The sequence below is a fragment of the Podarcis filfolensis genome (genome assembly GCF_964270895.1).
Source record: "Podarcis filfolensis genome assembly, chromosome: 8".
Classification (NCBI taxonomy): Eukaryota; Metazoa; Chordata; class Lepidosauria; order Squamata; family Lacertidae; genus Podarcis; species Podarcis filfolensis.
Window position 1 is genome coordinate 25,390,266 of NC_139611.1, and position 25,686 is coordinate 25,415,951.

The 25,686-nt window shown below is 46.5% G+C and overlaps 1 protein-coding gene across 2 annotated transcripts; it reads right to left on the bottom strand.

Annotated features, from left to right (window-relative positions):
• Positions 1-496: 496 nt before the first annotated feature.
• On the bottom strand, positions 497-21,860 carry LOC310769418 (ATP-dependent RNA helicase DDX19B). 2 transcript variants are annotated; one of them, XM_083628756.1, is made up of 13 exons: positions 21,720-21,848; positions 18,657-18,705; positions 18,469-18,543; positions 16,666-16,719; positions 14,830-14,965; positions 9,389-9,481; positions 8,953-9,055; positions 8,402-8,516; positions 7,729-7,906; positions 6,660-6,897; positions 4,720-4,882; positions 4,104-4,295; positions 497-2,827 (listed from the first exon to the last, which is right to left on the bottom strand). In XM_083628756.1, the coding sequence occupies exons 1-13, from the start codon at positions 21,774-21,776 to the stop codon at positions 2,766-2,768; spliced, it is 1,515 nt and encodes a 504-aa protein (XP_083484882.1). In that variant the 5' UTR covers positions 21,777-21,848; the 3' UTR covers positions 497-2,765. The 2 variants fall into 2 exon arrangements, with proteins under 2 accessions (XP_083484882.1, XP_083484883.1); XM_083628757.1 differs by lacking the exon at positions 18,469-18,543 and having other exon boundaries at positions 21,720-21,860.
• Between the last annotated feature and the right edge of the window lie 3,826 nt (positions 21,861-25,686).

A 25,686-nucleotide genomic window follows, 5' to 3' on the forward strand; every position in this document is an offset into this window, starting at 1 on the left:
GGGTCAGCAACCTTTTTCAGCCACTGTCCCTCAGACCATGTGGTGGGCCGGACTATTTTTTTTGGGGGGGGGGAATGCACGAATTCATATGCCCCACAAATAACCCAGAGATGCATTTTAAATAAAAGCACATTCTACTCATGTAAAAACACACTGATTCCGGGACCGTCCGCAGGCCGGATTGAGAAGGCGATTGGGCCGCATCTGGCCTCAGGGCCTTAGGTTGCCTACCCCTGGTCTAGCTCATTATTGTCTACACTGACAATAAACCTTAAGATGTATACAAACTACAACCTTTTAAGACTTAAACATGAGATCCACCTCATCTTGCCCAGTTTGCTCAGCATCCCTCCTGAAGTACAGTCCTGGGATAATTTTTTTAAACCTGCTCCCAGTCCAGTGCTGCAAAGCTGGTTATTAATACAGACACACACAATTGTCAACTCTGGCTGAAAAAAAGTAGTCTACCTGAATGAGAAAGGCAGCCAGGACTACATTTCAGTCTTTTGGGTTCTTTATTCCAACTGAAAAGTACATTAGGAAAACCACGCAGGCCCACCCATCTTCTATTCAAGACCAGCACAATGCTCTCAATATTGTCACTCGGCAGTTCTACATAAAGAAAGTGGTTGAATAGCCTCTGCCACAAAAAAGCACACACTCAGCTGTCCCCCTTGCAAGGAAGAAAAATAGATATATCCTGGTAAAGTTGGTATGTATTTTTTTTTAATGGCTCCACCACTTCTTAAAGCCGTTTAACACAAATTGATTGGAGTCTGCATTTGTCCACTTCCTAAAGTATATATTTATATTTAGATTCCACATTTCCATCATTGAACAGAAGTTAACAACTGGAATGTTTTAAAAAAATTTAAAATGACATTTTAAAAAAGGATATGGATAAATCCACAAAATTTACCATTTATTAGGTTTTTTTAAAAGATTCCTGTGCCAAGTAGGGGGTTGTCCCGATCCTCCAACCGTCATGAGGTTGGGGGAACTGCCCCCCTTTCAAGATAAAACATACTTAAAAACTGCATTAGTACAAGAAGTCTTTGGCCCCACAATGCATCCCTTTTCCTGCCTGACCACATTAACACTTCAGTCTTACACTGCTAACCAAGTTCCCTTTTTGCTGTGCTGCAACAGAAGTTAGTCTGAATTGGCCTAGACAGTTCGACGTCCACCATTCCCTGTTCTAGATGGATTTCCGGAATCGGCCACACCTTGTGTCAGAAGGGCACAAAGATAAGACTGAGCTTCTCCTGCCTCCAGATCAGCTGCTACAGAGGCCAGAAATACAACTTGGCCTATTAGACAGAGTCTACCCTGGCAACCAGGTGGCCTTGGAATTGTTATACCTGTCTGAAATGCAGCCTGCTGGCAGATTTTACGATGGGAATGAAACAAGGCCCAGGAAAGAGGTTATACTGGCTTTGCAGTTGCATTGCTAGAGTAAGAGCCATCCTTTGCAATCCTTTTCCTTGGGCGATGGGGGCATGCAACCAACAAATCTTAATCCATCCTCCTCTACTTCTTCATTGCTCCCTGCTTGCAAAGTGCAGATCTACCCGATACTCTGACACAACGGAGGACTTGCTGATTAACCTCTTCATCCCTTTTCCTGACCGAAGTAGTACAGGTTGTCTTTTCTGGTATAGCAGAACTGATAATACACCCTACATCCACTGTGCTAAATTGGCATCCTTCGCCACAACAGCATTTTAAATACAAAGACAGCTCCAGGGGTACCACAAAGGCTGGCATGACCATGCATTTGCTGAGAACCAAAAGAGACTCCTGGACCTGAAGCAATGAGGAGGCAGGCTCACAAAGGGTGCCTGACCTTCCAAAATCTACAGCAGACACTGCCTCTGCCAACCCTGTGAACAAAAAACATATCCAAAAGCAACAGCTCTCCCCTCAAGCCGCTCTGGGCAGTCCTGCGTGATGACTGAGGATCTCAAGACTCCATAGAACAGGGGTGGTCAGTATAGGACCTCCCTAGATGCAGTTGGACTATCACACCCATCATATTTTGACTACAGCACCCATGCTGCCTGCTGCGAGTTTGGAGTCCAAAAGCTTCTGCAGGTCAGCAGGTTAGAATACAGTTCCTAGGGCATGTTCCTTGCAAGGGAGAAGTTAAAAGTCAGGTGATTGTTCAGCCTACTGAAGAGCAATTACCTCTGGACCACCTATCTAAGGAATTAGCAGTGTGATCTGCAGAGATCTAGGAAACAGAAAGCTCTAAGTGAAAAACGCCATTTCACAAAAACTCCTTTTTGCCAGATTTCCGAGCTCTCTCCGTCAAAGAACAGAAGGTCCTCTCTATATACAACTGGGTTGTTGGAACATTTAATATACCACTTGGCCATGGTTAAAATGTTGCTCTTCTCTTGACAGAGATCAAAGCAGGTGTGTCTGATTCTCTCCTCTACTTAGTGATTGGCTATGTTTTTGGCATCATCTTTAGAATTTAAGATATCTTCCCATTTTAAGGCTAAACTAAAAAATAAAAAAGGAAGTTAAAATTTGTTGTAAACATTTCTTCTTTCTCCAAAGTTTGTACTTCTTTAAAAATCAAGTCCAGCCACACTCTTTTTTTTTCTTTTTTAAAGTTGAGGTAATTTCTGTGTATTTGTTATCTTTAAAAAGTCCCTTTGCGTGTGACTGGCTAAGACGTGTGCCAATCAGGATGCGATCCAATTGCAGTAGGAGTGCTACCGTGGGAGGGATTGTGCACCAATTCCGGCAACCGGGCTTCAATTTGCTATTTTCTCAATTTCATCCAAATCGTCTGTATCCAGCTTGTGAATTTTCTTGTCTGGGGAGGGGGCGGGGGGAGAGAGAAAGTGGAGTCAAATTATCAAGAAAGAACTGGAATTACGACCAGGGATTGCATCAAACCAAATCCTCTTCAGGTTAAACCAAGGAGGGGTGGTGGTGAGAAACATTTAAAGGCCGACAGCCAAACATCTTTTTCACAATTAAAACGGAACCTGGAGAAACATACCACTTCACTTTTACAGTAATAACAACAACAACAACAATTTTATTATTTGTACCCCGCCCATCTATCTGGGTTGCCCCAGACACTCTGAGTGGCCTCCCAGTGTACAGGATTGAGAGTCGGCCACCTTCCCTTTGCTACTGCACAAATCAGTGCTCAAAGCCTCAGAGCACATCCCTAACTGGAAGAAGACAAGTCCACATGCAGAGTGCTTCATGCAGAGAGACAACAGACACCATCTCTCAGAGAGGAAGGCAGTTAGGCACCTTCTGTGCAGTGGGTCCCAGCACACACAATGACAGTCCCCTGGGAACAGAGCCGATGGCATGGCTCTCTGTTCTGGCCTTGCCTACTTCCACAGAAATAGTGGTCTGCCTTCTGAGTTGATAACCCCCAAGGGACATTAAATTAGCTTCGGCCAACCTGGTGCACCCCGACTTTCCATCACCATCCCTGGCCACCAGGGTTGAGGGGAATCGTAGTCTGACAGCAGCTAGATAGAGGACAGCTAGGTTGGGAAATATTGCATTCAATTAATTTTTTAAAAAAGGTAATTCTTGGGACAACACCGGCAGCTCTCTCTCATGGCAGAGTTTGAGGATTACTAATCTAATCCAGTGATTGTGAAGCTTCAGTCTGGGAGGGAGAGGGATTCTCCTTGGCCAAGTTGCTTTGGCTGGGGATGGAGAGGCCTCACCAACCTCACCTGTCCTCACAAGCAGTTTGACAGAGTGGTTTTCCCAGAGGCCTGTTTCTGAGGATATCCAATCATTACCAGGTGGAGATGCGTAGTTTATCCCAAAAGATTAAGAGGGGGGAACATGCGGCCCTCCAGATGGTGTTGGACTCCAGTTCCCATCATCCACAACAACTCGCCATGTTGATGGGGGCCGCTGGAGTCCAACAACACTTGGAGATCCCAGCAAATAGGGGTTCAAGTTTCCACCACTCCTCCCACCTTTCTGATGTGGGGTGCAGAACACCCAGAACAGCACACAATTATTCGACTTGGAAGTGCCCTGTTAGGTTGCACAATAGCCGCTTAAGCCGCTCAGCAAAAGATGGGGGAAAGAAGCATGGCAGGACGTACTGAAATGTTCCTGGATCCTGTTGAGGATGTTCAAACTGTGCTTGCTGTCCACCATGTTGATGGCCAGGCCCCGCTTGCCAAAACGTCCCGTGCGGCCAATGCGGTGAAGATATGTCTCGTTGTCCGGATTCCCATCTTTATCCACTGGAAGGTCAAAGTTGATGACGACGGAGACCTGCTCCACGTCGATCCCTAGGGGAGGAGAGCATTGCGAGATTTGGAGAGGACAGCTCGTTCCTTTATAGAAGGAATAAGGTTTACAAAAGCACAGAATGTTTGCAGCACAGAAGGCCTAAAATGTGCCCTTAAAACATACCAACAAAAAAACCAGCCACCAATTTATTTACTTAAAATCTAGCAGCCTTTTCCAAGTTCTCTTAGTTCTGATTTTTTGTTTTCAAAAACAAACAAAATGGAACTGAATCGTAAAATCAGTTTTGGAAGGGGCCACCAGGGTCATCTAGTCCAACCCCCTGCAATGCAGGAATGGGAGAGGTATTGAGTAGTTCCATCAGGGCAAGTATTTTGGTTTGCCCTCTCCTCCCTCCAGCCCCCATTCCGGGGGTCCTCCTGACCCCGAAGCCAATTTTGGAGAGTACAGGGAGTACACCGTTACCTCGGGCACAGACATTCGTAGTCACCAACACTTTCTCCTTGCCCTCCCGGAAGCGATCGATCACCGCGGCACGCTGCTCCACCATCATCTCGCCACTCAAGAGAGCCACCTGGTGGCCCTCCTTGGAGAGCTCCCCAGCTAGCCAGCCAGCTGTTTTGCGAGTCTGCAAAATGTGAAACAAAAAGAGGAGCACCCCCATGAACACCAACAGAGAGGGGCTTTTTTATGGCAAGGGATTTCCACCTCTGCTTAACCCTACATTTGGAAATAAAGGAAGAACTCCACTTAGGTACTTCCTGCTCAGTTCCTCTTTGCATTGGCTCAGTCTCTCCGACATTGAGCATGAGCCTCTTAAATAGGCCTATGTTTCATTCGATGATGCCAGGATTAGACACTCACCCTCCCAGTAGGTCAGAACAGAGCTGAGGTGCGACACAAGAACTACCCACACTGGAAGAATGGCAGACCAAGGTGATTGACTACATGGGACTGGCGGAGATGACAGGCAGAATCCGTGACCAAGGGAGAGAGACGGTGGAAGAAGATTGGAAGAAATTTAAAGTTTATCTCAAGAACTGTTGCAAAATTAATGAGTGTTAAAATGTTTTGGGTCAGGTAAAACAGAATTGCGGGGACAAACAATTGGATATGAGAAAAAGGATTTAAAGGGGAAAAAAAAGTGTTATAAGTTGACATTGGGGCTTGCTGGAAAACTTTAAAGTAGGGATGCAGAAAAGGGAGGTATGAGGAAGTCGATGAAAGAAGGTCTAAGAAAAAATGTGAAGAAATTATACGTGTTTATATGTTTGTTTGTTTTTGTATTGTTTTGTATTGTCTATTATTAATGTGTTAAAAAACCAATAAAAATTTTATAAAAAAAAAAAAAAGAACAGAGCTGAGGTGCAAAAAGCCCTCTCTCTCTCTGAGTATGGCAGTAGATGGTGTAGGTGCCGATTTAGTTCTTTTAAAAATGAGCCAATTTAATTCTTTTTTAAAGTTGGGATGCCCCCACCTCTTCCCTCAAAGCACTTACATGCTACTCCAGAAGACCTGGAAACTAATTGTCAAACTGGATACAATGCCCAACAGCCATCCAGAAATATGGGAAGAGATCTGGGGAAAGATCCTGGGACAAGTTTCTGGAAACCCATCAAAACTTGGGAATGGAGAATGGATATGTATTCCCCATCAGTCTCAGAAGATTTCTATAAACTCATCTTCAGGTCTTACTTGACCCTAGCTAGACTTAATCAAATAACCTGTGTTGGAGATGCAAGACTACAAGTGCCGATATACTACACAGATTTTGGCCATGTCCTCAAATAATACCCTCCTGGACTTCAGTGATGAAATAAATTGAGAATATAATAGGGCATTTGCTACAAGTAACATTGGGATATGTAAAAGACTATGTTTCGTTAAAGGACAGGGAGATAACAACACTTTCCAACAGCTGCCTGCATGGCAATTAGTTTCAAGCAAGAAAAAAATAATGTTCCAGCATTGGACTGCTGGATTATAAAACTATGGGATGGTGCCCAAATGATAAAATCAACTAATACAATAAAAGTGAGAGAAAGGAGACAAATGGATGATGAATGTGTTGAAAATCGGGTCCCATTACTTAGGAAAATGCTGAATCACACAGTCTGCTGTAAATATTATAATAGCAGAAGGGCAAAACCAGACCAAAAATGAATACTGTCTCCAAAAATATTTTGCAAAAGGATACTATGTGCTTTTGGGCCTCTGCTGTGTTATCTATATGATCTGCTATTTAGTTGGAAATATTTTTAATTTCTTCCTATACGCATAAAAAATGCAAGGCTGCCATAGCACAGCCCCCACTGGAGGATTTGTAGTGATGCATCACTGTTTTGGATTTGCATGAAGCCAAAAGCAAGAGGGGTTGGTGAGCAGCAAACAAAAAAAGGACTCACGTGGCAGAAGATCATGGCTTGTGCAATTGTGATGGCGCCATAGATGTTGCAGAGGGCATGGAATTTCTCCTCACGGCTGTTGCACAGGACGTAATACTGCTTGATGGTGTCCAGAGTCTCCTCCTCCCGCTTCAGCTTGATGATGTTGGGGTCGGGGACAACTTTCTGGGCAAACTTCCACACAGAGTCTTCAAACGTGGCTGAGAAGAGCAACATCTGGCAGTCTTTGGGAAGCATCCTGAGAGATAGGATACGGGTGGGGTGGGGAGAAAAGTCACATTCTTTCCTCAGCTAGAGAGTCACAGTAAGAACTGAACAACTCCACTGGATCACACCAATGGCCCTTCTAGCCAGAGACTTTTCTTCTCAACAGCTGTTGACCAGAAGTTCCCAGAAGCCCACAATCAGGGCTTGAAGAGAACAGTCCTCCACTGCCATCTTGGGATCCCTGCTCCCCCAGCAGAGTTTTTTCAGAAAGACATTGACAAACTTGGAGGTTCCATTGAGCCATCACTGCTACAGCTTACATTTTTGAGACTTCTCCTTTTCCATAAATGTGTCTAATCCCCTTTGATTTCTAAACTAGTGACCATTACTACAACCTAAGAAGAGCCTGCTGGACCAGGCCAACGGCCCATCTAGTCCAGCATCCTGTTCTCACAGCAGCCAACCAAAAGCCTGCAGGAAACCTGCAAGTAGGACCCGGGCACAAGAGCCCTCTCCCGTCCTGTGGTTCCCAGCACCTGAAACTCAGATGCATTACTGCCTCCAACTGTGGAGGCAGAGGACAGCCACTGTGGCTGGTAGCCATCAATGTAGTAGCACCGTACCTAAAATGCCAAACGTGGCAGACTGGGACAATTATAGGGAGATAACAGAGCTCCTGAAGCAACTACTATTATGCAAGGCCCAAGCTCCTTCGGGCCGGTAAAGTCAGAAGTAAGTTTCGTTTCTGTTGAAATTTGCAACTAAAAGGAAGGGTACTGGATGTGCACAGCTGCGCCAGGGAAATCCGGCATCAAACTGGTGACAAGGCACCCAGTCAATTGTACAAGGAGTCCACCCTTACCTCTGGATGCGGATGCTCTGATCCTGGTGACCCTGGGTGGCTATCATGACATCGGCCTCATCCAAGACAAAGACTTTGATCTTCTTGGGGTCAATGAATTTCAGCTTGGAGCACCAATCCAGGACGGTGCCAGGCGTGCCAATGACAATCTGCTCAGCAATCTTCTGGCCACGCTCCACTATTCATGGGAGAGATCAAGGGCAGATGTGAGGTAGGCAGAACCTCAGCAGACCCAGAAAGGGCAGCACTATCTGCTTGGGGGCGCTTTCCTGGGAGAGTCCTGCTGGAGCGACCAAACTGTGCTTCGTCTCCTACCATCTGTGGAAACCAACTCCTCCCCATCCCCTCACTCGCAATGTCTAAAATTCAGCATTGAAAGAGCTCATCAACCCCGTCAGCCAGAAAACCCACATTTGTAAGCAACCCAGCAGGTTAACTATAGAAACACCAACTTGAGGGGCCAATTGGTCTGGTCTGGATCCTGCTGGCTCAGGCTATTATCAGCATCATCTGGATGAGTCCCACAGCCACATAAACCCCGCAAAGGCCTTCCAGTTAGGATTCGGTCCCTCCCTGGTGACTTATATGCCCTTTTTGACATTTCCTTGCCTGGGTACTCTAGTCTGCTTGTGAGATACTGAGTATTATTCAGCAGGATGGAGTTCACACTCACGTTTGTTGCCTCGAACCGCATAGGCCAGCTTCAGCTCTGGATAAAACCTGCCCATCTGCTCGATCACCTTCCCTGTCTGAAGAGCCAGCTCGTAGGTTGGAGAGAGGCAGAGACACTGCAAGAGGAAGGAGGCAAGTCTGGGACACTGTCCTAAGGCAAGTCGATGTTATGATGTTACTATGGTGCAGCGCATGCCCACCCTGCAGTGTCCTCTGCCACATGGCCTCAGTTCCTGCCATGCTTGTGGAGTGGTTGCCATTCATTCCCAGGGAGAAACCTATCCCCAGTCTGTTCTCTCTCTCCCTCCCTCCCTCCCTTTTATGCATGTCGCTCGGCCCACTTTGCCTTTGGTCCCTTCTACGACTGACACATGACCCGCACAAGGTTTCCTAAAAGGGAATGCAGTCCTCAAGCTGGAAAAAGGCTTCCAACCCATGGTTCAGCTGATTGGCCAATTACACCGTAAATAGAGAGCAGCTCTGCAAAAGTGGCAAGAAGAAAGCCTGACACTGGCCCTCTGAGGAGACTATGCTGAAGAGATCTGCTGTTACCTGGGGGTATCTGTGCTCCGGCTCCACTCTGCTAAGCATCGCCAAGACAAAAGCTGCCGTCTTACCGGTACCAGACTGTGACTGTGCAATCAGGTTCTGTGGACTGGAGACACACACCAAAGGGGGGGGGGGATTATAAGACTTGTGTATTGGGGAGGGGACTATTAAAAGGAAAATTCCTGTCGGGCCACATTGTGGCACCCCATGAGCTACATGTTCCTTTCAAAACACACCTAGCTGCAAGCTGTGCGGGAAGTGGGAAGAGGAAGAGGAAGATCAGAAGTGACGGGCAACTTTACAGGGAAGCTTGCCCACCATCTCTAGTCTTTGGGCCCCTCCCAGCCTGAAGACTCTCTTGACTACCTGGCATAACCAGCCAACCCCACACCCGCCCCATACCCATCAGGCACTGCAACAGGTATGCACCAATACATACGGTTCTGCCAGCATCATGGGCAATGCGTTCTCTTGGATTTTGGATGGTCTGTTGAAACCCATGGCATAGACACCCTGCAGCAGCTGTGGCTTCCTACAAGGAAGAAGACAAAAAGGCTAAGCAAAAAGGCTGCTAAGGAACAGCCTGAAGGCAGGCACAGCACACTCCTGCGGCAAAAGCAGAGCAGGACTGGGCCTTGCAGCTGTCTGAATAGGAGGCTTGCCGCAACAAATGGGCACAGCAACAAATATACATTATACCGTTGTACCATTTCCGAACCATCTGATAAGCCCTAGTTGACACATGGCTGCCCGGCAGCTGGATTTCATCCCTCGCTTTTCTGATGAGAAGCTGTGGGCTGGGCAGGAAGTAGTTAACAGGCAGCATCAGAAGCTCAGCAACAGAGGCTATGGATTTGGACATTGCAATCTCAGCAAAAAAGGCCAGCAAGGCTAAGCCCTATGCTATGTCTTTCCCCAGTCCCACGTTTATGAAGGCAAACACTTCCCAGGCCAGTCTCTGCTGAATGCAGTAGCTTTAAAAATGGCATGTTTTTAAACGTTTTAAAAAGTTAGCTACTTCATTTGCTCCTGAGGATGCCTTAGAATTTGTGGTAGGAGTAGCAGCAGGTGATGCAATCAAAGAAACAAAAACACCAGTTTCCCTTCTGCAGCTTTTCGAAAATAGATTCAACACACTCTTATACCTTGTTAAAATGCAGATGTGGACCTCCCTTTTTAAATACCGCAGTGCCCCAAACCAGCATGAAGCAGAGAGCCTGAAAGCCTCAACTGCAAAAGGCGGCTTTGAACATCCTTGGTAGCCCACTGCGTACCAAAGCGAGCTCAGTGGGGAGAAAAGCATCTAGAGCAGCAATAGCGAAACCTGTGGCTCTCCAGACTCCCTTCTCTGACCAGTGGCCATGCTGGCTGGGGTTGATGGGTGTCAGAGTCAAACACAAGTTAGCCACCCCAGGCCTGCAGAGTGTCCTGCAACCTTGGGTCCCCAGAAGTTGTTGGACTACAACACCCATTATCCACAGCCAGTAATGTCAGCGGTCGGGGATGATGGGAGTTGTAGTCCAGCAAGATCTGGAGACCCAAGGTTGAAGAACACTGGGTTAGAGAAACAATAGCTTGGGGCATGAGTTCATAGAAAAAGGTCTCATATGCAATCATCAGGGGAGCAGGTGATGTGGAAGAATCTTCTCAGTCCGAGATCCTGGGGAGAAGACAAAACTCTGGGTCTCCTAGATGAGCAAACAGGCTTATCTAGTGTATGACAGTGTCTTATGTTCTTTATTATGAAAACTCACAATTCCTTCTGGGGAAGGGCTGCAAGTTTTGCACGCAAGTGCAATCACTGGTATCTCCAGGAAGGGTAGACAAAGGCTCCCATCTGAAAACCCAGAGAGCTACCAATCAGCGCAGACAATACTAAACTAGACGGACCAACAGTTTGACTCCATATAAAGACAGCTTGTTATGTAGGGAAGGGCCCTTGGCTCAAGTGACAGACTCCAGTTCAACCCCAAGAATGTCCAGTTAAAAGTGTCAGGTAACAGGAGACAGGAAAAACGTGTCTCAGCCTAAGATCCTGAAGCGCTGCTACTGGGCCCAGAAGGCAGCACTGGGCTAGACGGACTCTCCTACCTGGTGCAAAGGGAGCTTCCTACATTCTTAAGAAGAGCCTGCTGGATCAGGCCAATGGCCCATCTCGCCCAGCATCCTGTTCTCACACTGGGTACGTGAGCACAAAAGCACTCTTCCCCTCTTGCAGTTTCCAGCAACCGACATACAGAAGCATCACAGCCTGCAATAGTGGAGCATAGCCTCCATTGGGACTAATAACTACTAACAGCCTTCTCTCCCCCTGTGAATTTGTCCAATCCTCTTTTAAAGCCTCCCAAGTCGGTGGCTGTGACTGCCTCCTGTGGGAGGGAGTTCCATAAGTTTACCTATGCGTTATGTGAAGAAGCCCTTTCCCCAATCTGTCCTGTATCTCCCAACACCGAGCTTCCCATATCCGGGAAGAGAGACCTCAAGGTGAGTGAAGGTGCCCCCTCCCAATCCTCCGCTTCATGAAAGACTGCTGCAGGCTTTTCCAAGTGACCACTCTGGGCCCAGTACGGGCTCTGGAAAAGCCCTCTGGAAAGAAGCCAGGCATTGTCTCAAAACGCCAGAAATCTGCGAAGCCTTGAACTTTCGAGTGCGTTGCCAAGGAGACACGTAGGCTGTGAAGAGGAACCGGAGACTTGACTTATCTGAAGATCACTATAATTAGCCTTGCCTTTGATTTTTCCAATGAAATCTTTTGCTCTCCAAATAGAGAAGAGTGTACAATCTAAAGCGACTTCCCCCAACCTCCCCGCTCTCCACGTCTATCAGCTATTATTGCAACCGATTTTAAAAATCACCTTCTAAAACACCATCTTCAATGCGATTTACATATAATTATACAATTAAAACCACAAATAGAACAAGACTTAAACTCTAACAAGTGGACACTTGTGGCAAAGACCCATTTATTCAGCTGGGGAAGCCTGTTGGAGCAAAAATATATTCAACTGCTTCCAGAATGCTGTTTCACAGAACAGGGGCAGCCACCACACTAAGAGCCCTCGCTCAGAGTTACTGCGACTTTTGAAACTCGCAGGAGAAAACTCTCCTGCAGACTGCAACACTCAACTGAAGATATAAGGGAAAGGAGGTCTCTCAAGTCGCCAGCTGGTAGCAATCTCCTGAAGGAGGGAAGCATCTTTCCCAACAACAACAGAGCCCTCACCAGACAAAACCATTCAGCTCCTTGGCAAGAAGCAGGGCCCTTTAGGAGATGGCTGCTAGAAGATCCTGCAGGAATGGGATGCTACAAAGCAATTAAAGATGGGATCTTCTTACCCAGGTGGATAAAGGGAGGCCACTGGGTAGTGATCAGTGGCAGACCCTGGGTTGTAGCCAATGCTGGTGCAATTCAGAGCAGACCCACTGCAGTTAATGGACATGACTAATATGAAGTTCAATCTTGTCTTCTCTGAGTACATCATAGTTGGATACAACCCAAAGTGTTCGACACCACTGAGCAAATGGATTTCCCACTACGCGCAACAGAAACAAGTATGTATGGCTTGACAGGAGGAGGCGCATCGCCCTGTGGATAGGGTAAACTGGGACAGTGCAAACTTTGCAGCAGGGATGGGAACCACCATGGTAAAGATCCACTTCAGGGGTAGCCCTCCATAGGTTTTTAAGACTCCAACTCCCATCAGACCCAGTTGGCATGGCCAACCATCGTGGATTATGGGCACTGGAGTCCAAGAGCATCTAGAGGGCACCTGATGTACTGGAACAGGAAATACAAGTTAGGGACAGCTGGTCATATTACAGGAAACTAGGGCCAGGAATGGGGAGGACAGAACACACATCAAAAGGAAGAGGAGCTAGCAGGCTGGAAGGGGAGAGAAAAATGGAGGGGAGGGGCAAATTGTTCCAAGACACCACTCAGTAAATGGAAACTCAGTTCCACTTGCCCATCTCATTTTTCTGCAGCTTTGCTGCCCGTGCATTGCCATGAGGACTGGTACCTTAGCCATTTCACATAATGCAGCTGTCAGGGATCAGTTGGCAGAGAAGGGGGGAGAGACCGGAATGTACAGAGAGCCACCTCCTTTGATGAGCAGCTGCACTTCGTCAGAGGGAGAGGAGGAGGGGCTGTCAGGAAATACGGAAAATGAGAGGGAGGGAGATCCAAAGGCTGTTATAGTAGAGAGAAAAGAGCAGCCTCCGGCGCTTAGGTTTTCACGTAAGGAGAGGAGGAAAAGGGGGTGTCTCAGGAAGTTTCACTTCTGGAGGGGGAACAGGCGCGAGCCAAGTCCGGCAACTGATAGTGACTGAGGCAGACATGCTTTTAAGAGCTCCGTACTGTACATAGTTTTGGACTTAATAAATATTGTAAAGACTGGCTGGAATCCTGGGCTGTTATCTCGGCAAGCACCCACATATCATTCTGACAGCAGCAACCACATGCACACAATGTACTAGCCACAGGGAAGGGCGGCAGCGGCGGTGGGGCACATTGGCCACAAAAATATTCTGATCCAGCTTTACAGCTTGCAGAGTAATGTCTCCGGGACAGGAAGTGGTGGGGAGAAACAGCAGCTCCGATTTTGTCCAGCCCCTTCAAAGCTCTTCCATTTGATATCAGGGTGTTTCTCTAGAAGCCCCCTGAACTCAGCAGGGCTTCTTTCAAGACATATAAAATGAGGCTGTATCTCTCCTTAGAGAAGATGCAACTCTGTTTCCCCTGTGTGCTTGGCAGAGACAATGATCAACTGTTAAGCCCAGATGCTTTTCATCTTTAAACGGACTTGAACAAAGCCGGGGAAAACCATTATCTACCCACGCTACCAGCTGCTAACGCAGGGCACGGATCGGTCTCTATGCCACAACCATGACGCATGGTCTCTCTTCCCTCACAGCGACGGCAAACTCAGCTCAATTAGGCAACAACTATAATTAGGGCAGCAACATTTATTCAATTACAAAACATTCATTTATACCCCACCTACTTGCCAAAGTTCAAGGCAGCTGACGATATAGTCAAAATAAAATTAAGATGAACTAGAGTTGTTAGGGAGACGCAAAAGTTCCCTAGCCCCCCATTCTCAGGTACGTCAAATGCAACTCTCACACCTGGGCCATGGCAGGACTCAGAAGAAATAACTCCAGCCTGGAAATGATAGCTGAAGGGGCCAGATGTTAGTCCCTAACAGGCTAGTGGTGCCACAACAGAAATTAAGGGTTGCATCCAATTCTAGTCCCATTCAGAGACAGACCCACTGAAAATAATAGGCACAAGTAACTGGAGGTCCATAATTTCAACAGGTCTACTCTAATTCAGTATTGGTTGAATACAACCCTAAAAGTCCTCCTGAAATGGGGCAAGAGAATTTTAATGTTCTATTTTAAACAAAGGCAAGGACTTATAATAAAAACTACTGGAGGGTAAGCATTATCTCAAAAGGGTGGTGGGAGTATTTTCTTCCAGAATCGCTTGAGCTATTTTGCTGCATTCCATGAACCATGGTCCAAGCCAGATGTAAAAAGCTGCTTCTGAGACATGCAGAAGCCAAGCCTAACAATTTGAATCAAGTCCAGAAGATAGAAGATGGCCCAGCTGTTCACATTTTGGAATCAAGCAAGATGAAATAGGTATCTCTGCCTGCAGTAACACAGTCCAGAATTTGTCCACATCATTCAGTGCAACTTGGGGTCCCACTTCACACAAATTACACAGCAGCTTCACCACACACCCGCTAAGGTCACCCTTTCTGGAGAAACTGGGGCTGCACCAGGAAGGGCAAGGCTGTGAAGTTCATTTTACCCAACGGATGCAGGGAAACATGAGCCCGTGGCTCGAAAAGGGAAGCCGGGAGAGGCACTTACAGCCGCAGCTCCTCGAAAGACTTCACGGAGTAGAGGGGCGACGTAGGATCCCTCTGCAAAACCTCCACTTGGTTCGTGTTGTCCACCAGGTTGCTGCGGATCAGCTTGTTGAGCAACGACTGGGCGGCTCGGTCCTCTGACAGGAAGCAACGACAGAAAGAAAGAAAAAGTTGAAGGGGGAGCAAGTAGTCTGCAGTTCAATCCCTTGGCAGAAGCAGATCAATGCCAGCAGCAACCACCACTTCTGAATTCCATCAGCCTTGTTTGAATGAAGCTGTGTGGAGTAGCAGCATGGAACGCCCAAGAGACCTGGGACCGAGTAGCGCTATAGTCCAAAACATCTGGAGGGCAGCAGGCTGGCAAGCTACCCTACAGAGACTCATATTATCCTCCCTCCACCAAACTTGGCACATTTTTGGTAAAAGCACTTTGGGAAAACTGAAAATAAAGGAGATATGGGTTGTTCCCTAGCGCCTATTTAATCCATATACTGCAGGGATGAACAACCTGCAGCCGCCCAGAGGTTGTTAGGACTCCAGCCCCAATCAGTTCCAGCCAGCGTGGCCAATGGCCAGGGGTGATGGCAGCTAGAGGACTGATATACTGGCTGGACACCTATAACAAATGGACAATTATGAACAGCACAAAAAGACCAGAACTGAAATTGGTTCTTTAGGAGTACCTCACAAGGAAGAACTCGGTTCAAAACAAGCTGGGCTCCTTTGGAAGAAGGTCAGTGACACTCACACACACACACACAACCTTCCCTCCTGTAATTCGTTCCTTTAAACACCACTTTAAACACTTTAAGTCCTGGCTTTGCCCCAAAAGAATTCTGGGAGGGGTAGTTTGTTAAGGGTGCCGAGTGCCCTAATGCCCACACAGGGCTACAGTTCCCAGGGTGGTTTAACAAGCCATCTTTCTTCCCAGGGAACTCTAGAAATTGTAACTCTGGGAGGAGAACAGGGGCCTCCTAATAACTCCCAGAACTTTTCTCAAACTACAGCTTCCAAAGTTCTTTGGTTGGGGGGGGGGAGGTCCTGATTGTTGAAAGTTCTATCATAGTGCCTTAAATGTGCCGTGCGAATGTGGCCCTGGACACCCGTAAAAATAACATCCTTTCAAATCCACTGAACATTATCTGTATTGTGAAGGAGGCGGGGGCACATCCTGCCAAGTCTTTCACTCTGGATTAGAAAGTGGAAGGTGTGGATTCTTGTCCCAGTGGCTGAGATAGAACCAGCAGATGGAAAAACTGCTGGCACCATGAATGGAACCCTGGTGGGCTTTGCTTTCCCTCGGGACATAAAAGAACTGGACAGTGACACTTGGCTGCCCAGGCCTGCCAAGAAAAGGAGGCTGTGGCTTGATCCAGTAGGCTCTTCTTGCGTTGAGCCACCCTACCACCGAGTTATGGCTCCACCCCCAAAAGGAACAAGTAATACCACTGGTCGATCCAGGTAGGCAGGCAGTGGCTCTCCAAGACAGACAGAAGCCTTCACCAACATGATATGTTCCAGATGTTTTCAACTACAGCTCCCATCAGCACCAGCCACAGAAGGGGAAATGTAGCCCCCATATGTTGTTGGACTACAACTTCCAACATCCCTACCTGCTGGCTATGCTGCCTGCGGCTGATGGGAGTTACGAGTCCAGCAGCAGCTGGAGAGCCACAGGTCTCCCACCGCTACCACCACAGACACTTTAACTGGAGATGCAGGGGACTGAACCAGGGACTTTGTATGTGCAACGGGACATGCTTTACCCACTGAACTATTGCCCCCCCCATTTATCTTTGCTTCCCCCAGCTTGCCCTCTGGGGTTCAAGAGGCTTACCTTTTTCCTCCTCTTCAACCTTCTCCGTATTGTCATCTGTCTTGAGAACTGCTCCTGTGTTCGGACAAACAGTTTACAGTACAATTAAACAGAAGCAGAACAATCATCCTTAATGGGTCAAGTGTTTCATGCTGTACCAACAAGCCAAGGAGCTCAAATAGGCAACTATGCTAGATTTCCAGACAGTTTTACAGGCTAGGTAAAGCCCACACGCTACATATGCCAATCTCTCACCCAGGGAGGCACGGATTGTTGCCCACAGGGCAGAGGCTCCCAAATCCTTTTCAAAGTGCCCCAAGTATTTCTGGCTGGGCAATGGTTTTGGGTTGCTGCATGTTAATTTGGAGGGGTTGATGAAAAGATGCATTTATCTAGGGATAATGTGGGATGGGATAACAAACGAGGGGAACAGAAAGGTAATTAACTTATTTGGGGCAGAATCTATTGATAAATTAATTGGGGTAAATAAATTGAAGAGGAACTATGTTGGTGTGATCTAGGGTGGGGTGCAAATAGATTGAACAAGTTATCTGGAGGAATTTGAATGGGAATACAGTGGAACCTCGGGTTGTGAACATGATCTGTGTGCAGGAAGCAACGTTCGCAACCAGTAGCGCCGCGTCTTCGCACGCATGTGACGCGATTTGGTGCTTCTGTGCATGCGCGAGCATCGAAACCCGGAAGTAACCCGTTCCGGTACTTCCGGGTTCAGTGAGGTCCATAACCCGAAAATGCGCAACCTGCAGCATTCGCAACCTGAGGTATGACTGTAGTCGGTTTGAACTACAGTAGCTGACTTAAATTCATTATCAAACGTGATACTGTGGGACTGAGCCGAGACTTGGGAATCACTCTCTTGCTAAAGGAAGAAGAAGAAGAAGAGTCTGGATTTGATATCCCGCTTTATTACTACCCGAAGGTGACTCAAAGCTGCTAACATTCTCCTTTCCCTTCCTCCCCCACAACAAACACTCTGTGAGGTGAGTGGGGCTGAGAGACTTCAGAGAAGTGTGACTAGCCCAAGGTCACCCAGCAGCTGCATGTGGAGGAGCGGAGACGCGAACCCGGTTCACCAGATTATGACTCTACTGCTCTTAACCACTACACCACACTGGCAAGTACTTCAATATTCACACTCTCCAGCTTGCTTTGCCAATTTAACAGCTGCAGCTATTGGGGGGAGCAAGTCACAAGTAAACCAACTGAACCTTGTATTCATTTCTGATGCAGCCACTAATTGTATTTCATGCCCTTTCAGGTCTACAGTTACATTTACCACCCACCAACCCCATATGTACAAATACCTGCCAACTCAGAAGACTGCTTTGTGCACCTGTCAGGGTGGTTTCTGGTCCCCAAAAGGTTATGCCACAATGTTATTTGTGTTTAAGTGCCAGCAACAGGGATTTGTTTTTGTAACCTCCCAGCCAACTTTTGATTCCCTTAAGATTCAGCAGCAGTGGATCTCTGGCCTGCAGCCTTAATCCCGGCTGTGGTTCTAATTAGACCCACAAGAAGGATTCCCCCACAAACCACATGCACCATTCCAACATATGACATCAAGGGTGACATCCAGCACAAAAGATGTCACTGGGGTTGGCTGACCTAGTGCAACTGAGAGGGCTGCTCTCAGCACCCATCAGCCAGCGAGAGAGCAAGCACCCTTTAAGTCATCACCTGACATCATAATGGCACCAGGCGACTGACAGGTGTGGTCCCCTGCACACCTGCCAAAGTTGGCCTGTGGGTGGTGGTGGTGAAGGAGGTAAGGATCTGGCCCACCAGCTGATCCAGTTCCCCCACCTGTGCCTTGAGTTCTCCTGCCTTGTACGATTCTAGCTGCGGCAACAGTATCAGGGTTGCCTTTTGCTCTGAGTGCTGCATAGCAAGAACAAGAAAGGAATAGAGAAACAGAAAAAGAGAAAGATTTGGGGGAAAGAGGAAAAGTAGTTGATGGCTTGCTCAACCCAGTAAGTCATGGTTATGCTCACCATTAGAGTCTGGCTTGGATTTCTCGTCCTTCAGGTGCAAGTTGCTCATCTAAAAAAAATAAAAACAGAACAAGTCACCCAAATGCTACGGCTGGTCCAGTTTCTTCATCATTATGCTTTGTACATTTGCAGACATTCTTACTGCCAGCCTGGCATAAGGCAGACCAGTATGTCCCCCACATTGCAGATGGGAAGGTATAAATCTGTTTCTCAAACTTGGGTCCCCAGCTGTTGTTGGACTACAACTTCCATCATCTCTGACCATCATCTCTGGTCCTAATGATGGGAGCTGTAGTCCAACAACAGCTGGAGACCCAAGTTTGAGAAACACTGGTACAGAGGTTGATCAAAAGCTATTTTCCCACTGACAGCGAGTGAGCTGGTAGCAGATGCAAGATTCTGAACCAGGGGCTCCACAGTTGGAAGCGAAAGTCAAAAAGCACATCCAAAACATGGCAATGTGGATTAAGCATGGCCCATACCCACAGAATACTGTCAGCTGGAAAAGACAGACGGAAATACTTGGGGAGGCAGGAAAAGGAGAAGAATGTAGTGATGACCACCAACTTGGATGGCTTTCGAATCTGATTAGACAAATTCATGGAAGATAAGGATATAAATGACTATTACACATAATGGCTGTGTACTACCTCCAGGTTATTACAGGAGGTATGGCTCCGAACACCAGTTCCTGTGGATCACAAGAGGGGAGAGTGAAGTTGCGCTCATGTGCTGCTTATAGGCTTCCCATAGGCTACTGAATGTTCACTGTGAAAAGTGGATTCCATAACAGATCCAGCTGGGTTCTTTTTAGGTCCTTCAGATGAGGACTAGATCATGTGAAAAATGAATATAATATTTTAGCTGCAGTTCATTAATCTTCAGCTTTGTATTCTTGTTATTAAAAATGTCCCTAGACATTGTTGTTGCACCCATAACTTAGATTTAAGGTGCCATTTAGCTCCTAGATTTCATATCTCAGTTTCTAACACTGCCTGTGGCTAAACAATAAAGATCTGTACAGGGCACGTATCATGACAAATTTGTTTGAATGGGACAGATATGCAGGGTTTTGTTACATAAAATAAGGAAAGTTTCAAGTGCTTTACCCACTAAAAAGTTTTTTCTTTAAATCCCCAAGTTTTAAGTACTTTAAAAAGATAACACTGGCTAATAAATACAGAGAGAAACACAGACTGCAAGCAACTGCTTTATCTCCACTACCAGATTCTTGCCCCCATATCTTGAATTTAGTATCACATTCCTTTAAAGGAAACACGGAAATAGCACTACAGCTTTAGCTCATGTGTCACAAAAACTGGTTGGAGATATATTATACTTCCCTGCTATCCCCCAATAGAATCATAGAATTGGAAAGGAACCACAAGGGTCATCTTGTTCAACCTCCTGCATTGCAGGAATCTTTTACCCCACATGGGGCTCTAAACCTGAGATTAAGTCTCATGTTCTACCAACTGAAGTATCCCAGATAATGGCATTGCACTAAACATACATATATCCCAATGGGACAAGAAATGCCAGATTCCTTCCATGGTATTTGGCACCCATTTCTGGATTACCTGGACAAATCTGCCCAGATCATATGTCCATCCACTATGGGACTCTGCTTACACCATGAAGGCCCATGGCCCACTTAAGCATCCAGACAAAGTTACCAATTTCTATAAAACCATATACCAGTGAATTTTTAAAAAGTTTAAATAATCTCTGTACAGTATTTAGGAAACCAGTTCTCTTCCTCCCTCCTCCAGTGGGGTGAGAAAATATGTCCTCCCTTCCAACATTAATAATACAACCACAAACTTCTGTTTTAAGGAAATTAGCTCCTCCCAGGAATACATGACCTTTCAAAAATGCAGAATTTTACCAAGGCAGCATGGAATGCCAGATAAAATGTTAAAAGAATGTACTGCAACAAGTACAGCCTCTATTTCCGCTAACTACGTCGCACAATTCAGACTGTGTGCCTGTGGATAGTGTGGTGCAGCAACTAGAGTAGGCATGGTGACTTGCAGAGACTATTGGACTGCAACTCCCACCAGCCCCCAGCCAGCATGGTGAATGGTCCAGGATGATTGGAACTTCAGTCCAGCAACATTTGCAGGGCACCACAGAGGACGAAGACTGGGGAAGCTATCTTGATCATGAAGCTCACTAGCAAGAGTACTTCACAAGGCTGTTGTGACGATAAAATGGGAACTATGCATGCTGCCTTCAGCCACTTGGGTTAAAGCAGGATGTTAATACGCAAAACATGCATGTGATGGAAGAACAGACAGCATAAGTCTGAGGCTGTTTCCAGGCACCTCCATGGGAAGTTACATTACTATCTGTTTATATGCCACCTTTCAGCCAAAAAGGCTCCCCGGGGGTGGCTCATTCATTTTGATTGCACTCACTTTGGATTGCATGCCTACGAGCAGTGAAGTGCAGGGGGTTAGAACAGTGTTCCCAAAGGGCTGCATGGCTGTAACTTCAACTCTGATCATCCCTAACCACAGGCAAGGTTGATGGGCATTTCTAGCAACCTCTAGAAGGGGGAGGGGAGAAAATGTGATGGTCGAAGTGTCGGACTAGGACTTGGAAGACCAGGGTTCAAATCCCCACTCAGCCATGAAGCTCACTGGGTGGCTTTGGGCCAGTTGCTTGCCTCTTAACCTAACCTACCTCATAGTTATTGCAAGGATAACACGGGGGTAGGGGGTGGAGTGGGCCTTTCGTTCCTTGGAGGAAAAGCTGACGAATTATATAAATGTAATAAATGAATTATTAAATAATTATGGGGCGTTGGGAGAACTACTAAAGAGGCCCAAGGTCGATCACACCCACCCCTCAGCCATGGAGCTCACCACGTGACCTTGGGCCAACTGCCCTACCTCGCAGGGCTGTTGTAAACCACGGAGACCAGCAACGCGTGGAGAGCAATACATGCTGCCCTGAGAGGAAAAGCGAGTTACGGGAAATAGAAAAAAATACCATAATAAGAAGGAAGGGTCCCCTCCCCCCACCCCACCCGGGCTTCTCCCCTCCCTGCCTTCTCACCGACTCCGCCGCCGCTTCCTGCTCGTCCACCGCCAGAGCCCAGGAATCCGTCGCCATGCTGGTGCGCGCGAGGAAGGAGCCTCCTGGCTGAGCAGCGCTAGCCGCAACGGAGCCGCCGGAAAGAACTGCGCAGGCGCTAACGGAAGTGACGCGCACTGCCCGGTAAGGCCATTAAGAGAGTCCGGGCGGGAAACGCAGTCTGCGTCACTGCTGTACCGGGAGCTCTAAGTTCCTCCTTCCACTCCTGGTTCTCTGATTCGGCGGGTCTAGGACTCTCTCTCTCTCTCTCTCTCTCTCTCCCCCCCCCCCATTTGTTGTTAGCTCACCTTTCCTCCGGCCAAATCCATTCAAATGATATTTTTAAAAACTCATTTAATAATAATAATAATAATAATTCCACTCCAGCTAGGGATTCTTGTTAGCTTTTTATGTTAGCTTTTAAATGTTTAGGACAATCAACTTACGAACACCAACAGAGAGGAACCTAATGCCCGCGACAAGCACCCAGCTCAAAATACAGTAATGGTTTATTCAAGATGACCCAATTGGGACCCAGTTTGGTAGCCAAATACTTATTTCAGCTAGTCCCCTGAAATATTGATTGATTGATTGATTTTATATACCACCCTATACCCAGAGGTCTCAGGGTGGTTCACAGAAAAGAAATTTATTTATACCACTGCCATTCTCCCTCCCTCTCTCTTTGCCACCTCCTTTCTTATTCTGCCTCTTCCTCCCCGCTGTCCTCTCTGAACTGATGGCTAGCAGAGAGTTTTTGAAATTAGGCCTAAGGCTATGCAAGCTGCCCATCCCTAGTTTGAAAGGAATGTGCCTTGAGGATTTAATGTACCCTGACCAAAGGGCAAGCAACAAATGTTTGAATCCTGGAAAGTTTGAGGTTTTATTAAGTATGAGGTTCCCATGTCCAGAATTATATAATTGTGGTTTAAACAGTTTACAAAAAATATAAAACAAATCAAGGAAAAAGTAACACCAGTACTTTAAAACATACAAAAGTTGAAATAGTAAAACAGATCAAAATGACCTCAAATTCCTAAACAGCTGGATAGGCTTGCCTAAATAAGAATGTTTTTAGCAGGTGGCGAAAAGAGCGCAGTAGGCATGAATTATGGCTGTATGATTACCTTTGTTGGAAGAGAGGCGGGAAAATTTATCCCTTTTAATTTTCCTTGATCTCTCAGCATCCTTCAATACCATTGACCATGGTATCCAGTTGTAGGTGAGTGGCACTGCTTTGCAGTGGTTCCAATCCTACTTGGATGGTCACTTCCAGAGATGCTTGAGGGGAGGGTGTTCTTTGGCCCCATGGAGCCTTCAATGTGGGGTTCCTCGGTGTTCAATTTCATCCCCTTTGCTGTTTAACATATGCGTTGGCAAACTAAGCCCTGTGGACGGTCTGGGAATCAGCGTGTTTTTACATGAGTAGAATGTGTCCTTTTATTTAAAATGCATCTCTGGGTTATTTGTGGGGTGTTACGGAAAGGGGGGGGCATGTCTTCTTCACCTTCTTCTTCGCTACAATATATCAATTTATTTCCAATTGTCAATGTCAAAAGGGACTAAAATTTATAAAATTCATAGAAAATCAACGTGCCAATTTGCTCAATTTCTCTAGGACTCCATCACACCTCCCCTGTCCTCCATAATCCCTCAAGCAAGGTGTCAAGACCCTAATCCTGTCAAATCACTCTGCCAAGCCTTTCCTCCGGGCAATGCCAGGTGGCAGACTATGCATACATGGACCATTGTCTTCTCATCACCGGCACTCAGGATGTGCTTATCTGCGCATATCTCCAGCTCTGCATATTCCCCCCTCCCTCCTCCATATGTTAATCCGGTGTAACCCAACCTCTCCTTAATGTATTCATGATGTAATCTGTGTAACCCAACCTTTCCTTAATGTATTCATGATGTAACTGGGATGTGTTTTGCACTGTATTCTGGGACATGGGGGGAGTTTCAAAAGTTCATGTCACCCCTTTCTCGCTGTTCAATCTTGCCTTGAACCTGTTGCGCAATAAACTTGGATCTTCTGCAATTTGCTCCTGTCCGGCTGAGCTCATTTTCTTCCGCAGGGACCCACGGACTTAGTCCAATGAGCTGGGTGGCAGAGTAGCCCCGCACCCAGATTTTAGCCGTAACAGGGGCATAGGAATTCGTTCATATTTTTCCCCCCCAGAATATAGTCTGGCCCCCCACAAGGTCTGAGGGACAGTGGATCAGCTCCCTGCTGAAAAAGTTTGCTAATCCCTGTTTTAACACCTACACGAAAATGCTGAGTGGGGTTATCTAGCGTTTTAGATTACATTGTCAGCAATTCACTGATAACTCTCAGTTCTGCTTTACATCTGCAAGTGGACCATTGTCTTGCCTCAATAATGGACTGGATGAGAGCTTATAAACAAGCACAACTGAGGCACTGTTAGTGGGCAGTTCCCTAGACCGGATGGCTGGTAGGTTGCCTCCTCTTGACAGAGTTATGCTGCCTCACAGTGGTGTGGAGTGCCTTCCATTCCATCACCTTTGGCAGGTGGCCCAGCTTTGGCTCTATCTGGACAGGTATAGCCTAATCTAGGTTACATTAATGCAGTGTGTTTTAGTGCCTGTGCAAGTATACTGAAGCACATGAATCTGACCTTTGGAAAGTTTGTAAGTAAACCATTTTTAACTTGCCAAATGTGGTCTTTTCTTATGCTATGGGAAGAGGGGAACTTTGGAAAGGAACTTTTAAAGGGGACATTTTGGAACTCACTTAGAAGGGCATATCTTAAAGCTTTTACTGTACAGCCTACATTACTTCACTGATTACTTTGTGACTTTATATCTCTGCTGGGGTTCTCACACCAAAGAGTACTTGCCCCAAACTTGGATCTTGGCATTCAAGAATTCTGGATATACATTTTTTGCACCAACAAACCAAACTAATACCTTTACAATTTTGTTCCCATATTCAGCAGTTCTGGGTCTTAGTCTATAATGATCTTTCTAAAATAGCAATGGAGCTAATTGCTTATGTGCCTGTCCTGTTTTTATTATCCTTGTTTAATGGACCAAATAAGGAGATTCAGTCTGAACTATGGCTGTTTTTATCAAATGCAGCTCATCAGACTGTATTAAAATGATGGTAAACCTTAGATAATGTGATGTTATGACTAAACAACATTTGATCCATCACTACTTTTGAAAAAACCCCATCCATAATGTATTGTTATGAGTTTGTGGTTGCTTATACACCCTAAATTCCTGGGTCTAGTAGGTGTTGGAATTTAATTAAGGCTTGGGGTATTAAAATCAGGAAATAGCCAGACCCGGGTGGACACCTCCAATCCTTTAATTAAGCCAAGTGTTAAAGGCTAATTAAGCTAGGCTAACTTCCTCAGGGAAGACAGAAGTGCCTGGTGTGCTCTGGTCCATGGGGTCACGAAGAGTCGGACACGACTAAACGACTAAACAACAACAACTTCCTCATGAGGCAATCCTACCAGGTGATGGGCCATTAAGAAGAATAAAAGATCAAGGGACTCTGTCCGAGCTAGCAAATGGGTGAGGCCGCTGCCTCCCTCTACTGATAAAGCTAGAGCTTAGAGAGATAAATAAATAGAGTTGCTGTGATGTAAACTAGAGAGAAAGAGGGAGAGCTTGATGTAGGATCTCTGCTTGAATCCTAGGCTGTGCCTATAGAGGAAGCAAAACCCTCTTAGAGTGTTAATGATGTGAACCCCTCCATCGTAGGCTCAGGTTGTATACAGTGGTACCTTGGGTTCTGGAGGTCCGTTCTTAACCTGAAACTGTTCTTAACCTGAGGTACCACTTTAGCTAATGGGGTCTCTCGCTGCCGCCGCGCCGCTGCTGTATGATTTCTGTTCTCATCCTGAAGCAAAGTTCTTAACCCGAGGTACTATTTCTGGGTTAGCAGAGTCTGTAACCTGAAGCGTCTGTAACCTGA

Coding starts and splice junctions, on each gene's coding strand:
- LOC310769418 (XM_083628756.1), bottom strand. CDS start 21,776: ATGGCGACGGATTCCTGGGCTCTGGCGGTGGACGAGCAGGAAGCGGCG. Junction 9,482..14,829: donor TCTTTCGAGGAGCTGCGGCT/GTAAGTGCCTCT, acceptor TCTTCCTTGTAG/GAAGCCACAGCTGCTGCAGG. Junction 4,296..4,719: donor TACGAATGTCTGTGCCCGAG/GTAACGGTGTAC, acceptor CTCCTCCCCTAG/GGATCGACGTGGAGCAGGTC.